At 38.8% G+C, this 15083-nt stretch overlaps 1 protein-coding gene across 7 annotated transcripts in view; it reads right to left on the bottom strand.

The window, feature by feature from the left end:
- Nucleotides 1-2241: 2241 nt before the first annotated feature.
- The window catches only part of HAPLN1 (hyaluronan and proteoglycan link protein 1), a 66284-nt gene continuing 53442 nt past the window's right edge, over nucleotides 2242-15083 (bottom strand). For all 7 annotated transcript variants that reach the window (XM_071802096.1, XM_071802097.1, XM_065860685.2 and 4 more), the window contains 2 exons: nucleotides 12189-12491; nucleotides 2242-6289 (listed from right to left, as the gene is read on the bottom strand). In XM_071802096.1, coding sequence (XP_071658197.1) covers nucleotides 6000-6289; nucleotides 12189-12491 — 593 coding nt within the window. In that variant the 3' untranslated portion in view covers nucleotides 2242-5999. The remainder of the gene's footprint in view (nucleotides 6290-12188; nucleotides 12492-15083) is intronic.

Raw genomic sequence — 15083 nt, 5'->3', positions numbered from 1 at the left:
GCAAGAGGCAGCCACTGATTCAAAAGCCAGTTTTGCTGAAATGAAGGCTTCTTAATTAGCCTGTCTTGTGTTTGAGCTGGAGCCATAACATTTTGAAATCTGATCTTTTTTTTCTGCATAAAAGCAATACAGAAACTTAATTTTCTTTTAGCTATTAAAGAAATCGAGATGAAATTAAGCAGAAAACAATTAGCATCATGCACATAAGTACAATGAAGAGCAGTGTGGGCAGTAAGAGGATGAAATGTCTTACAATATATCTTTTTAGTAGAGGACAAAACCCAGACTGTACTTATCCAACTAGTATCAAGGCATATTTTTTGGCTTTGTTTGCTGGCCTTTAAAAAAAATAGAATACATTAAATATCTAGACAAATTGGAAAATATGCTAGTGCATAATTGATTATCTGAGTCCCATAATAGGGCTGCTGTTATTATTCAAACAGTTGCTTGCCTCTGGCATAGTATTGAAGAAATAGATGGACTTTACATTGTACCCCATTGTGGCTTTACAGATTGATATATTTTCAGACAAAAATGGAAAAATATTAGACTCAAAGGACTTCTAATGAGAATTTCCTACTTCCAGTTTGAAGCTTGATGAAGAAAAAGAGGAAATTCCTTCCAAACTTTTTTTTTTAATTAGTCATTTAAACTTCCATCTTAATAACTACCAGACAAAATATAACAAAGATAAATTCAGTGTGAAAGACCAAGAGTTGAAGTATTGCTCTGTGTTGTCTTTTTCTTCTCCAAGAATCATTCAGGTCACCCCTGTTTTAAAGGGACTATCCTTATTCACGGCATGGGAAGAGGAGTAGTAATTTATCACTAGTAATTATTAATTATTTTTCAGTAGTAATTATTATTCATCAGTTCACCTTGTCTTTCTCTTTAAATTAAGACTATTTGTAAGTTTTGTATTTTTGATTTAAAACCCAGATAAATCTTGTCTCCTTTCATACAGTAAATTACTGGCATTGGAATTTTACTGTTCTGCAGCATATTTATTCAGCTTTTGTAATTGCTTCTCAAAAAGGGAGAAAATGGGTAACAAATGAATAAGATTCAGCTTCTTAAGACCTTCAAGAAGAACAATGAGCTGCTGTTTTTCAACAGAAAGGTATCCTTTGTGAGTAAATGAATGTCTACATAAAATTGAACACTCTGCTTCGTTCACTAAATATTTAGGTGAAAATCTCTACATTTCTGATTTTGTGGTGGTTCCATCAAATCTTAAATCCAGTCACCCCCAAATACAAAGACAGTGTTTCTATTTTGAAAACTGAGATATCATCCAATGGAAGCTGTTAATATTAATGAAAACCTTAGTTATTGAGGGAACATTTCTAGCAAAGGCAGTTTGAATTTTATGCTTAATGTTGTAAACTGATAAAGCTACTGGTTTTAAAATTGTTTTAACTAAATTGTTAGAAAATAAAGTATACTTGTCTCAATCATGTATTGATGGTAATGCAGATTTCCCTTATTCTGAGTGACAAGTTTTCCTAAGCTCTTTTTCATCTATTTTAAAACATGGCCGATATACTGAAAACTTCTGGAAGATTAGTATTTCTCAGCAAAGTGGTGCAGTATAGGTAACTCCCAGGGTTAAGTTTCCAGTACAGATCAATAAAACAAGGCAGAAGTAGTGTGTTTGCAGAAATAGTGTGATTACAGAAGCTGGAAACCTGGCCCAGTGCTTTGAATAACTAATTCAGGGCTTGGCACTGGAAATCTTTCTTGTTGCGCATTACAAATAATGATTTTTGTTTGGGTTTAATTTCTAAGGCCATAGGATTATATACTTAACTTCATAAATTTTCCCACAAACAAATTACTGTTTTATATCCAATTTCTACTGATATGTATGTGGAGTGTAGCACCAACCATACATATATAGAAAAAAGCCTTCCTCATTTATGCTTTATTTTATTTTAGAAGATGACAGAGAACACAAAGAAGAAATTGGTACTTGCATTTCTACTTTCAAAATGCTTCAAAGAAGCAAAAAACAAAGACTTTGGAATACAGTGTTCATTATTTTCATTGTAAATCATATTCACAGAGTAGTTTTTGGTTTTGTTTTTATTTTTTATTATCTTTTTTCTCCAGTCTTCTAATCGTTTTGTTTACTATGGCAAAGTGAGATCTTTTCCTTTCCTTTTTGCTCTTTTTGTTTTCTGGTACAGAAGTAGAAGAATAGAAGAATGGCCAGTCAATGAGGAGAAATCATCAGACTGAAAAGAACAACATGATTTAATTGTTGTCAATTCATGGGCATTAAAATTCAGATACATTGTGAAATACAAGATAACGACAGAGAACATAAATTGATTCTAATGATAGAATATTCTCTCATGAACAGAAAATAGCACAGACTTTTATCCAGTTCTTAAGCTGCTTTTTAAAGTTTTTATTCAAGCACCTAGCTAGCTTAGTCAAAAATAAGAAAATGTCCTGACATTTGACATTATAAAAGTAAATGGAGTCAGTAGCTGTAAAAATAAATATAATTCGTGTCTTTTTGTCTATTTGTGCCCATTTGTCAGGTAATCATAAACTTTTGATGTTTTTTACACCAGCTTACATTAGAACTAATTATTCCATACAAACGTATTTTCATCGAACTATCCAATTAGCTTTATCTGTTATAATAATACATAATGTTGCATGTCAATACAAAGATCTAAATCTAGCCTGATCCCAAGTTAGACTATTGGGCTTTTCATAAGTAACACGACGAACGCAGCTCCATTACACGAACATATGATTCCTAGCAAGCAATATCTTCAACGCGAACTTGCAGGCGTAACTGAACGATTAATTTGGCCATCTGCGATCTCACGCCAGCCCAGCATCTCTCTGAAGACCTAACTCCTTGTTGCCCTTTGGGTCTCCTTGTGCTGCCAAACTGGGAGCTCTGGGGCTTTCCCTGGAGCTGAGGGATCACTTGGGTGGTGCAGAGCCTGCTCAGCCACCGGCCTGGACTATGATGCAAAAAGCAGGGGTGGGTTTTCTTTTGGGGGGGGTGCTACGCCCGGGCTGTCACAGCGGCAACCCGGAGATAAGGATGCAGAAGGCGTAAGCTAGCACAAGCCTGAGATTGCTGTGATTTAGGACCTGACCAGCCATCTCCAGAGCGTTGCAAAGTTTGGTGAAAGGCTGAATTTTTGCCTTTCCCGCAGTGCCTTTGGTCTAGCAGTGAGGGCACTTTAGCCATCCCCACGAGTGGGTTGGGTGTGTACATTTTTTATGCAGGCAAAATATAATCCCCAGTCCTGCAAAAAAGATGTGTCTGTCTGGGTGAAACCCTCTGAAGGGTTTTCCCTGGAGAGGTAAAAAAAAAAAAAAAAAAGCAATACTTAAAAAAAAAAAATAATTAAAAAAAAAAATCATGAGGGTCTCTTTACCTCTGTGCAATAGGAAAATCACGCATCTTCCTCCAGATCTAGCAGATCTTTGGGGAGGATACAGCCAGCTGTGTAAAGGGCTTCCCTCTTTACAGCAACTCTGGATCTAGCTGGGGTAACAACTGGCATGTTCCCTGTAGCTTTTCCCATCCCACAACCTCCCTGTCCAAGCTTCAGAAAAGACTATGAAATGGTCGGTCCCTCTTTCCATGTTTCTGAAGGTTGGATTGGGGAATAACATGTATTCCTCTTGGTCATGGTCCAGTCTTGCGTACCCCATTCCTTATCCTGTACGGGTATTTTCCATTCCTCTTTCCATTTCCATTTTTACTACAAAGGGTTCAGAAAAGATTCTGAATGGCCTGAGAAAATGTTTGAAATGGATACTGATTTAAAAAATGGCTCTTTTTGAAACATGGGCTTAGGGGCTTAACCTGTAATAAGTCTCTATTTATAGCTAAGTGATAGAGTTTCAAGAAAATCCAATTCTTAGTGGACTGAAAAAAAAATGGGAGGAGTTTTGGCACTGAGATTACTTCACCCATAGAGTATGAGCAAACATCCACAGTGGATACAAATACCCTCAGAAGGATGCAAATTTGTCTCTGACCTTGATGGGAACAAACTCCAATAAAATACCTTTTACACTATGGTATCATTCCACTACAATCCTACCATATATTGTTCTTGGTTTGTTCACAGAGTTTTAAAACAGGACCACAACCACTCCAAGAAAGAGATTTATTTACTCATATCCATGGGAAAATAACTACACCAAACTGTTTCTGAAAGCATAGCAGTTGTGTCCTACTTGGATAAATACCACCATATCTTATTTAGATATGGAAACCATGGTAAGCTATAAAACTTTGTGCAATACAAATATTGGTCCTCTGAAATCGTCATAGTCAGCAAGCATAGAGTAGGAAAAAAGGGTTCTCCATTTTTAAGTGGTAGAACCAATACTGGATAGAGAATGTCAAAACTGCCTAAGAGATTACTCAAGACCAAGATATTTTTAATCAGTGGCCTCTGTTTTTTTTGGATATCCAGCTTGAGACACCATAAGTGGAGCACATTTTCAGAAAGTCTTGAGCACCCACTCTCTGAAAAGCTGATTGCATTAAGGTATCTGAAGATGAGCACCAAGAATTGCTGCATCCAAAACAAGTTCGTATCAGAAATCCAAATTCCCTCAAATGGGTATTTAGGGAGGACCTAGTGCTTTAGGCAGCTCTGAAAATCCTAGGCACCATGCACAGTGCATTTATCTCTGACACTGGCAGATATAGGTAAACATCTTCCACCTAGACCACTGCAGATTTGATGAAAATAAGTATTTCGATATTTTTTTCCTGTTCACTCTAAGGAGGATTAACTAAATAATTCAGGGCTAGTGATGCTACTTTTTTCATTGATAGTTTAAAAAACAGATGTAATTTTTAGATACAAATGACATGTAAGGAAATAAGTGTTCATTTTTCTCTTCCACACTTTAATAGCTGGTTTCAGATCTTATTTAATAATCTTGTTCTAAGCCTTAATAATTTTATTTTTTTTCTATTTTTTATTTCTTGTGATGTGTAAATAGGTAAGAAATATTAAATATCGTAATGTTCTTTCATTAAGACAATAACGATTCAAATGCTAATGTAAAATCAAGCTGCTAAAGTTTACAATTTCTCTGTCCAGCAGTTCATTTATACAACTGCCCTGAGTAGATGCTATATGCTGCTTAGCAAATGGCCTTTAAGTGTTTAAAAATAACTCAGTAAAGCTACTCAAAGGTAATACAACACTTCTCAGGCATCTTTAATTGGAGTTAAGAAGAAAATAGGATTTTCTCATTAGTTAATTATTCACTCTCTCATCAATGATTTATACACAACAAAAACACAATTGAAATGTTCAGGAGAACTAATTGTGCTTGTTCCTATGCATGGAACCATGAGATTATTTTTGTAGAAAGGCAAGATTTTAAATTGTAAAACTAGTTTTATCTTGTGGACTGTTTCAGCTGCTTTTATTAAACTCTGTGTTGTTCCCATGTGAAGACAGTCAAAACAGTAATTTTCTAAACTACGTTTTTGTGAGGTTTTTATTGCAAAAACCTCACTGATCCCCTTTAACAAAAAATTATTTTATTTCAAAATTTTTAGTACAATCAATTTGCAGTGTTTCTCAAACTGATACAAATATGTAAAATCTGTGCTTTTAAAAGCTTCTGCTTTGAGTAGCCTTACATTCCATAATTGTGCCCTAGCAATTGTCAAGCTCTATTGCATGCCCCATCCATGAAAAGTATATTTTGTTGGGATGATGTAGCTTAAAGAATTTGGCTCTAAAACTTCCTTACCTAGAGCTTCCATTAAATTATATTAATTTAAAATATCTATGGAATGATACTTTTACAAACATACTAAAACAAACAAAAAAAAAATAATGGGTTGGGTTTATGAAAATGACTCTTTACAGTAAGTAAAAAAGGTTTATCACAGTTTTGGTAACTTGCATGAGTTCATATCGAAAAGAAATCTTTCACATGTTCTTAATGAATTTAAAACTTTTGTGCTCTAGGTATTTTTTTCAGATGTATGCTCTGAAACAGTAGACACCATACAGCTTGTGCTTTTTATCGGGGAAGCCTACAAAGCGAACCGCTGCTTCGTTAGGGCTGCAGCGTTTCCGTGGCCTGGAGATGGGGTAGCGGACGCTGCCGTCAGCCAGCCAGCCGGCATCGCAGCGGTCGTACCCCAGGAGCTTCCAGGCAGCAAATATCTGCCCAACTTTAGCGATCTGAGCTCCGTCCTTCAAACACGCCTGAACGGCTTCGTCGTAGGTCAGCTTGGTCGGGTGAATTAGGTAGTAGAAGCGACCTAGTGAGAGAAAGAAGGAAAAAGGGGTGTTAGAGACATGACTGAAATGACGTGAAGTTGTAAAGGTGGTTTGAGGAGAAATGGAAATGTTCCTTGGCAGCATCATGCAGTTGGTGCAATTGTGCAATTGGTACCCAGCACTGTTAAAAATATTTTAAAATCTTAATTATTTTTATACTGAGTTGATAAATATGAGTTTAAAAAAAAAAAAAGGCAAGTAGAGGAAACAAACTATTCGAACAAAAAAGTAGTACTATGTTTATTTCTGTGAATTTAGCACAGCACAGCATCCCCACCCTCATTTGTTTCAGTGCAATGCATATTCTGGAGACATCCCAGGCCAGCCTGGACGGGGCTCTGAGCAACCAGACCTGGTGAAGATGTCCCTGCTCATGGCAGGGGTGGCACTGGATGGGCTTGAAAAGTCTATTCCAGCCCAAACTGTTCTATGATTCTGTGATGTTCATCAACAGAGGTAGAAAAACAGCAGGAAAAAGGTCAGGGAAGAGGGATGATGGAAGACACCTTGGGACTCGGAGGAGGGCACCTGTTCTGCGTCTGACTTCATGGTGCCACATGCGTTTACCAACAAGGTGCCAGTGACAACTCAGTCACAAGTCTGAGGAACACCGCAGACTTCAGACAAAGCAAATCTCATGCAGCTGTAGCTCACTGTCAGAGAACGGAAATTAGTTAAACATCCAAAGCAGCGCACTTCTAAATTACGGTCCCAGTATTTGCTTAAAACCCTTATGAGTTTTCTTCTCAGAAGCACGGCATAGTAAGATCTGGCCTTTGACAGCATTTGGGTGTGAGTGGCTGGAGGTGACACACGCAGTTTTACTCTCTGACAAGGCAGTGACCTTGTTTCTGATTTAGTACAAGCAAATCTTTTTTAATTTTTCTTTTTCTGTAAGAAAGCCGAGATATTGCACCGCTTCTCCAAAGCAGATCGTGAGCCTGTGGTAGATCAAACCCATGCTTCTCGTAAGTCTTCATTAGCAGTGCCAAAACCACGCGCAGCAGCTCTGTGGCTCTGTTTCTCTTTAGGCTTCAAAGGGTATATCCTCACCGTACGGCGGCATTGAACTGATAGTGCTGCTAAGAAAAATGTGCCTCCGTCTAAAGGTAATGAAAACATATTCCAGCAAGCAAAGCTCAGAAAGGAAGTCTCCCCTGCTAATCCATAAGCAGCAATAATACTAACATTAATTTCATTTATCAAAGCAATATAAATTCATTGTAAGCCACTCTTCATTATATTTAGGGTTCTTTATCACTCATTTGACAATTAACCAAATGTGAGGTAGAAATGGATTGTGTAGTGTTTATTTGAAGGAATAATAATTTCCAAATAAATCCGTAATTTTTCAATCTGACTGTCCCGTAAGAGGTAAATTAACTGGAAAACAAAGGAATTTATTCATGTGAGTATCTTCTAATTTTAGAGCACATGCTTTATTTCTTAATTAAGAATGTACTCCAGAATAATGCCCTTTTTCTTCCTCATAAAAACATGCAAACACACAGACAGAAATCTGCTCAGTTTCAGATTACTTTCTTGGTGAACAAAACGTGGTGAGCAAGAGGGAGAGTTACATCAGCTCCAGATTCCTGCAAAAACACATCGCTTTTCTTCTAAGTGAAGAAATGTCAGGTCAGATGACAATAAAAAGATAATTGGGCTAACTTTATATAAAGGTTGGAAATTGTACACCATGACAAGAACATTAAAAAGGCACTTAGATTGCAGCTGTGGTGGAGAAGAAACTTTCAGACAATTTCATTGCTATCAGAGACAATCTTGACACTATTTCCACAGAAAAGTGTTGAGAGTAGATACTCTACCCCTTTTTAAAATGCTTGCTTAACCTCATTTCAGCAAGTTGAGAGCATTTACAAGGTGTTGCTAAAGAGAATGTTTATTAAGTGTGAACCTGTTCCTACTATGTTTCCCTAAAGCAAACAGCATTTCAGGCTTAGAGGAACAGAGATTTGGATGTATAGTACGCAAACTTCACCTAGCTTATTAGTTGCTCTTCAAAACACATGTCAATGGAATGTAATTTCCTAGAGATCTGCAGTAAGGTCAGGCTTTTGACATATGACATCAGCAATAAAAACTCCTATACTCTGACCCTTCCTTAAATAGGAGAACTTCAATAGTGAAACCCCCAGGAGTGCAATGTGTATCCAGAATGCCTGATTAAATAAAATTCATTAAACTCAGTACAGATTTGCTGGTTTTCCCCTGCTAATAGGTTAGAAGGGTTCCTAAGTGTTCAATCTCTGCATTTATTAATTGATGTGGAAGGAGAGGGAGGCATTAACTGTCTCTCATTAGTATCTGGTAGTCGGGTCACTCCTACAGAGGATAAGCTTGCTTGATTTGACGTCTCAGATCTGAATCATGGGGCAGAGGGCTTATGCAAACCTAATCAAACCCCATCTGTAATAGCTATTTGAAGATTTTGAGCTTAACAGAACAGCTTAAAGAGGAAAACTTGAGTACTTGACCTAAATATCCTACACTCTTGTGACTAAGGGAGTCTGAGGGATGCACCACCCTTGGAGAATTTTTCAAGCTCAGCTCTAAATTGTGAGATTTATTATATGGTTTTTGTATCGTGGCTGGGTATAGCAGGCAGTGGGTCATCATCTTCAGAAGCAGAGAAAGGCAGTACCACCACTATTTTCTGTATCTAGTGTTAATGCAACACCTTTGAAACAGGGTTCCTGGTGGAGTGGTCAGAGAGGATGCTTCCACATGCAGACAGCATCTGGGCTCAACCTTTACCTTTTCTAAAGAGAACATGGACTAAAGCGTCATCTGCTGTGAAGGAAAAGCCAAGGAGAAATCCACTGAGAGGACATGGAGCTGAGCACACAGACATCAGGAAATTCCAAAATGGAATTTCCAAGTTTATGTTAGATACTTCCCACTTGTGCATATGTGTTTTCAATAGCCTTTTTCAACACGAGAAATGTAAAAGCAGCTTGCCATCCAATAGTTGGCTCTAAAGAGTAAAAAAAAATTACATTATTTCACAATATTTTGATGGATTTAATGGATAGCGTTATGTTAATATTAGTCTTTGCATTGTTTTATCAAACACATCACTATGTATTCTTCTAAACTGATAAATTGCTGGTTTACAAGGTGTATGAAACATTTTCAGGTTTTTGGCTTTGCCTGCAAAGAGATAAAACAGAACAGTTCTTCTATGAACCAATAGAATGATTTGAGTACAAAGCAGTTACACAGGCAGAACAAAATGTTCAGTTACTGCACTTACACTAATCTAAGAAAAGACACTGCAGAGAGTAATTTCATAAAGTACTAAGATTATTTTATATTCCATTGCAGAAAAAACTTTGTTAAATATTTTCCTTGTGCAGGTAACAAGAATGCAGGTAGAATTCTTCACTAATGGTATAGCCCCCTTTTTCTTTATAACCAGTATTTTTTGGTGTATTCAGCTCATTACAGATGGGATCCAATATTTCCAGAGTGAAAACACTGAACCTGGATTTGAACTGACTGCACTGATAGCTACATTTTCCTTTTTCACCTTAATGACTGAATGTCATTTTGCTGGTTTTTGCCTTTCTTCCTCAGATAAAGATCAAGCTTTGCATGTATTTTAGACAGAGACTTTTTAGCTTTGGCTGTTGAACTATTTAAAAGGGAACATTTTTTTTAATGGTCCTTGAGATCTTATTTGGGGTATTTCTTTCCCTAAAAAGAACCCAGTTAGCAGAAATCTAAACCTCACTTATTCACAGCAGCTCCCACAACTGACGGTCTTTGAGATTTTTTTCTCTTTTATTTTTAAGCTTGCCTTCTCCTCCCCTGATCCTGGCACCCTTGGCATTTTTCCAGCTCCCTTATATAAAGCTGAAGGCTTCTCTGTTTCATACCCTCAGGAGATTCCAGCTGTCACTGACACCACTGGAAGTGCATGATGTCCTAACCACTTCTCATTTTCCTTGGCTGCTCCTGAGCTGAGAGAATCAATATTGGGTGTTGCAGAAATAGCTCTTTGCCTGTAGCCACTATCTTTGGCAACTACAACTTGGTGGCAAAACGGGTTATTATAAACTCTTTTTTTTTCCCTTGCAGTGAGAAAGCTAACGTATGTTGCTAAGCAGACATAAACTATCTGAAGCGTTGAGCTGAAAATAGGAAGCTGGCATTTTGGGAGAGTGACTGGGTTTATTGTGGACATTAAGGTAATCTTGGGACATGGATAGTACAGAACATACCAGGGACGTGTGAGGACAACGTAAGCTGGTAAGTTGCTGGTTAAGGAAATGCATTTTCTGCTGACACTTTGGGAGGCTTGTGTGGCACTGAGCTGTAGGGAACTAGAAAAAATGGTGTTCTGCTCCATACATCATCCTACTGCTCTGTAGTATTCTGTTTTGCGGGCTGGTTTAACAGACTCACCAAGAATGAGATTCATTTCAGTGTCCTTGATTTCTCTACTACCTGTGTAGCTTATCCTTACCTTATCTCATTCCTCTTTCTCCTTCCCCCTGTCTCTTGCTGTATCAGTGCACAGACGATATTTATCTGTCAGTACTTTTTTTTTTTTCCAGAAATGATTTTTCTCTTTACTTAAAAGCTGCTGGTGTGGAGAAGGCTTGTCATTTACTCTGCAAGCACTTTAAATAGTGAAGCTACAGTATTTTAATTATTTTTCCTTCTTTTTTTTTTTCATTTATTCCTTGGTGCAATTCTATAGTATTGGGTTAAATCTGCACATAGGAGATGAGATCATATAGGTTTTTGCCTTGGATAGATGCAGCACGAAAAAGCTCAGCCAGCATTTCCTGCAATGATGCAGCATGATAAAAATCAACTGAACTTCTATTTCAGACCACGCCCAGCCTAATTTTTGATACTGTTGGTTGGAGGATTTGGGTTTTTTTTGAGATGGTGGAGCAGACTTAGCACTAGAGCATATCTTCTGAGAGCAAGGCTTATGTTTATCTTTGGTGTGCTTTGGGAGAAAAATGCTTCATTGTAGATAAGCAATCTGTGCATAAACAAAAAAAGAGCATGCTCCTTGGTCTGGGTGGGCTGCAAGCCAAACATGTGCAAAGTTCTGTAGGAATTATTCACAAGTATGGTATTGTAGAGGACTATAGAATCCTTTTGCACATGTTCACTTGCAGCTTTCCTCCCATTCACAGCCATGCTTTCTAAATCCTTTTCAGACACTAGATTAAAACTGAAATGATAGCAAGCTGAGATCAAGTCATTTCATACCTAAAGTAATGTCTAATAGCAAAAAGCTTGCAGTTTCCAAAATAAGGTTTAGAGCTTTGCTCAGAGCAAAAGTTAACAGGGGCTTGGCAATGTACTAAGATTAGGAATCTAAATTATTAGGTATAAAAGCTAGAAATAGCTTTGCTGATAAGGAAGTATTAGTCATATAAGACGTGGTACATGAGCTAAAGCTGCTTGATCCAACAGCATAAATGAAGCAGAAAACAGATTTCAGTTTTGGCGATATATTTAAGTTGTAAAACATCATAGTTCTAATTTAATTTAATAGGAAACCAAATTAATGAATCACAGGTTTCTTTATCACTTTAACTGAAATAAACAGGGCATATATCAGCATTAAAAGAGTACATATAAATTTTAATGGGGTGAAAGCCGAGATGTTAGAAACTACTGCCAATACAAGTTCTGAGTTGCAAAAATGATCTACGTGAACATGTGGCAAAGACAAATTTACTCTGCCCATCTGACCTTGTAAACTCAACAATAACATTGCCCAAGCCTAACATAAGCTTTGACAAATCAAGTATCACTTGCTGGCCTTGGAGTTTCTTTCCTAAGCACATAGACAGTCATCTACAAGGTAAGGGCGAAGAAGACTCTTACCGTTGAAGTTTGACGTAAAACAGAAAACATCATATCGGCTCTTATCTTTATCCCAGAATCCGTAATTTCTGACGCCGGGCACCGTGTTCTTCCCTCCGCAGGGCTCCCTGGGCTTGGTGATGGGGTACTGCACCGAGCCGTCGCTGAGCCAGCCCGCGTTGCACCAGTCCAGCCCGGACCTCCAGGCATCGTAGAGCTGGTCAAAGGAGGCGATAACAGAGTCTTGGTCCAGACACGCACGCTGAGCCTCGTGGAAGTTCAAGTTGTATCGACCCAGACGGGGAGAGTAAGGGAACACAACACCTGCAGTGGTAGAAAGAGGGTGAGTTGCTAGACACTGAAAGAGAGGACAGTTCTGGGCTTCCCAGTTTAAGAAGGACAAGGAATTACTGGAGAGTCCAGCAGAGAGCTATGGAGATGATTAGGGGCCTGGAGCACCTTTTTTATGAGGAGAGACTGGGAGAGCTGGATCTGTTCAGCCTGGAGAAGATAAACTGAGAGGGGATCTCATCAATGTTTATAAATATCTGAAGGGTGGATGTCAAGAGGGTGAGACCAGACTCCTTTCAGTGGTGCCCAATGACAGGATGAGGGGAATGGGCACAGACTGAAACACAGGAGGTTCCATCTGAATATGAGGAGAAATTTCTTTACTTTGAGGGTGGCAGAGCCTGGCCCAGGCTGCCCAGAGAGGTTGTGGAGTCTCCTCCTCTGGAGACATTCAAACCCACCTGGACACCTTCCTGTGTGATCTGCTCTGGTGAACCTGCTCTAGCAGGTGGGTTGGACTGGATGATCTCCAGAGGCCCCTTCCAACCCCAACCATTCTGTGATTCTGTGAAAGGGAAGCAGCATTTACAGCCACGAGAAGGAGAAATAAAGGTTAACTCCACGATGTGTGTCAGACTGTTAAGTTGTTTAATTTTTGGGGAAAAAGGCACTGTCAGCACATCAGCCGTTAGGTTTTAGGATCAGACTGTCGCTTCACCTAGATGGCTCCTCTCCCCGTAACCTCATCCCTTTCCCAACGGGAACCCTGCCAGCTCCGCACGTTGCTCCCACCTGTGGTTTTGGTTTCCCCACCATGATCTCAAGCCTCGTGCACTCTGAGAGTGCTTGAAGATGAGCAGAGATGGCTGAAACTTTGCAGCTACTTGTTTTTTCATCAGAAAATTCCAGTTTCTCATTAAAAAAAAAAAAACCAAACAAAACCCAGCCTAGCCTAGTTCCTTTTTTTTTTTTTTTTTTTTTTTTGGTGGGATGGGATTTGGGATTTTCTGGCAATCATTTTAGAAAGAAAAAATTGTAGCACAGAGGCATATGAACTACTTCTTTTTACACATAGACATTAAAATTAAAAGTTTTGATTGACATAAAAGAGTGCTGTGTTCTTTGCAGAGACCTGTGCCAAGAGGTTCGATGCAGTTGGGGTTTTGTTTATTTGTTTTTATTTTATTTCGCATTATCCTAGGAACAGCAAGGTATTCAATACCCAGCTCAATAACATTTCTAGGCTAGACTGGTAGGAGGCATAATTTTAGTGTCTTGAGGCCTTAAAGTAGGAAATCTATAGGGAAATAAAATCAGTGAAGTTGTATGTGGTTTTAGGGAGACTTTTCAGCTACTTTTTGGCAGTTTGTCACCACTCAAGGAGGGAAAGCTCCTCACAGATGGCATCAGGGAACACGGCTCCTTGACCAGAAGACAGGTTTCCCCAACTGCAGATGGTGAGCCATGCCGGACACAGCATGCACGAACGCAAGACAGCCCTAGTAGGAAACCATGTGAGACACCACCCTCCCTCACTACTCCTATGGCTGCCAAAAGCACTGCCGGCTTAACCAAAGGACACTTGGTGGAAAGACCACTTCCTTCCACCCCTGAAGACCACCTGGCCACCCCAAAGCCAAGTGTTGTGCCCATTGGTGCTGAGCCATGGCAGACAGGTATGGCAGGGAAGCCTTCTTGTAACAGAGGACATCCAAGTGGAGATGGGAAGTGTGGGGACACCTCCAGAATTTTTCAGCAGCAACATTTAATCAAAGTCATTGCCCTTATCTGACAGATTTTTCCACAGTGAATTTTCCACTTGTTCTGTGAAAAAGATCTGCAGTTAAAGATTCCTTCTTGAAGCACGAAACATGTTTCAGAAAATGCTGAAGAACCAACTCCCTATGCGGCTCTGATAAAAGAGACTTGAAACAAAAGTTTGGATCGGACCACCCTAACCTTTGGCAGTGTCTAGAAATCTAACCCAGATCTAAATTTTACGCTTGGCTTTAGCTCAGTCTCTTATTAAGCAGAAATAAAATGGCATAACAGAAGATCCAGCTCAGAATGTTTATTCTCAAACATCTCTGTAGAGCTAAATGCAGCAGGATGCAGATGGACTGAAGACAAGATAATGCAAGAGATGAGCCAAAAACTTCACACTGGTATAAACATTCATCTTCCTTTTTACTTTCTCCCTGCTGATGAATTCTTGCACCTATAGTAAGTTCCTTGCCTCCAGGACAATGTAGCATGGGATAGACAAATCACATTATGGCCATGCAAGACTCTCACCATGCAATGAAGCCACTCTTTTTTTACCAAGCATTCAAACCAACTTCAGTCTCTAATCCACCAGTATCTTAATGTCTCCTTTCTTTCCCTTCTCTCCCTCACCCATCCTTGGTCCAAGAAGTGTTATTTTGGTTAAAAAAAAAAATCTTTGTTCTTACTAAACCTAAGTGACTTGGTCCAAGAAAATAAAGCATGCAAATGTAAACTTGGCAGGATAATAATAAACAATATTTTCTTCTCCTTTGGCAATTAACTAGAGAGTCTGTTGAGGTTCTTTCCTTTTGTAAATCCTTTGTTAAAGGGCAATTCAGTGATTAGCTGTTCTGAACT

This window comes from Patagioenas fasciata, chromosome Z (assembly GCF_037038585.1).
Source record: "Patagioenas fasciata isolate bPatFas1 chromosome Z, bPatFas1.hap1, whole genome shotgun sequence".
NCBI classification, from domain to species: Eukaryota; Metazoa; Chordata; class Aves; order Columbiformes; family Columbidae; genus Patagioenas; species Patagioenas fasciata.
The sequence above is the reverse complement of the archived record's forward strand: the minus strand, read 5'-3'. Positions and strand labels throughout refer to the sequence as shown.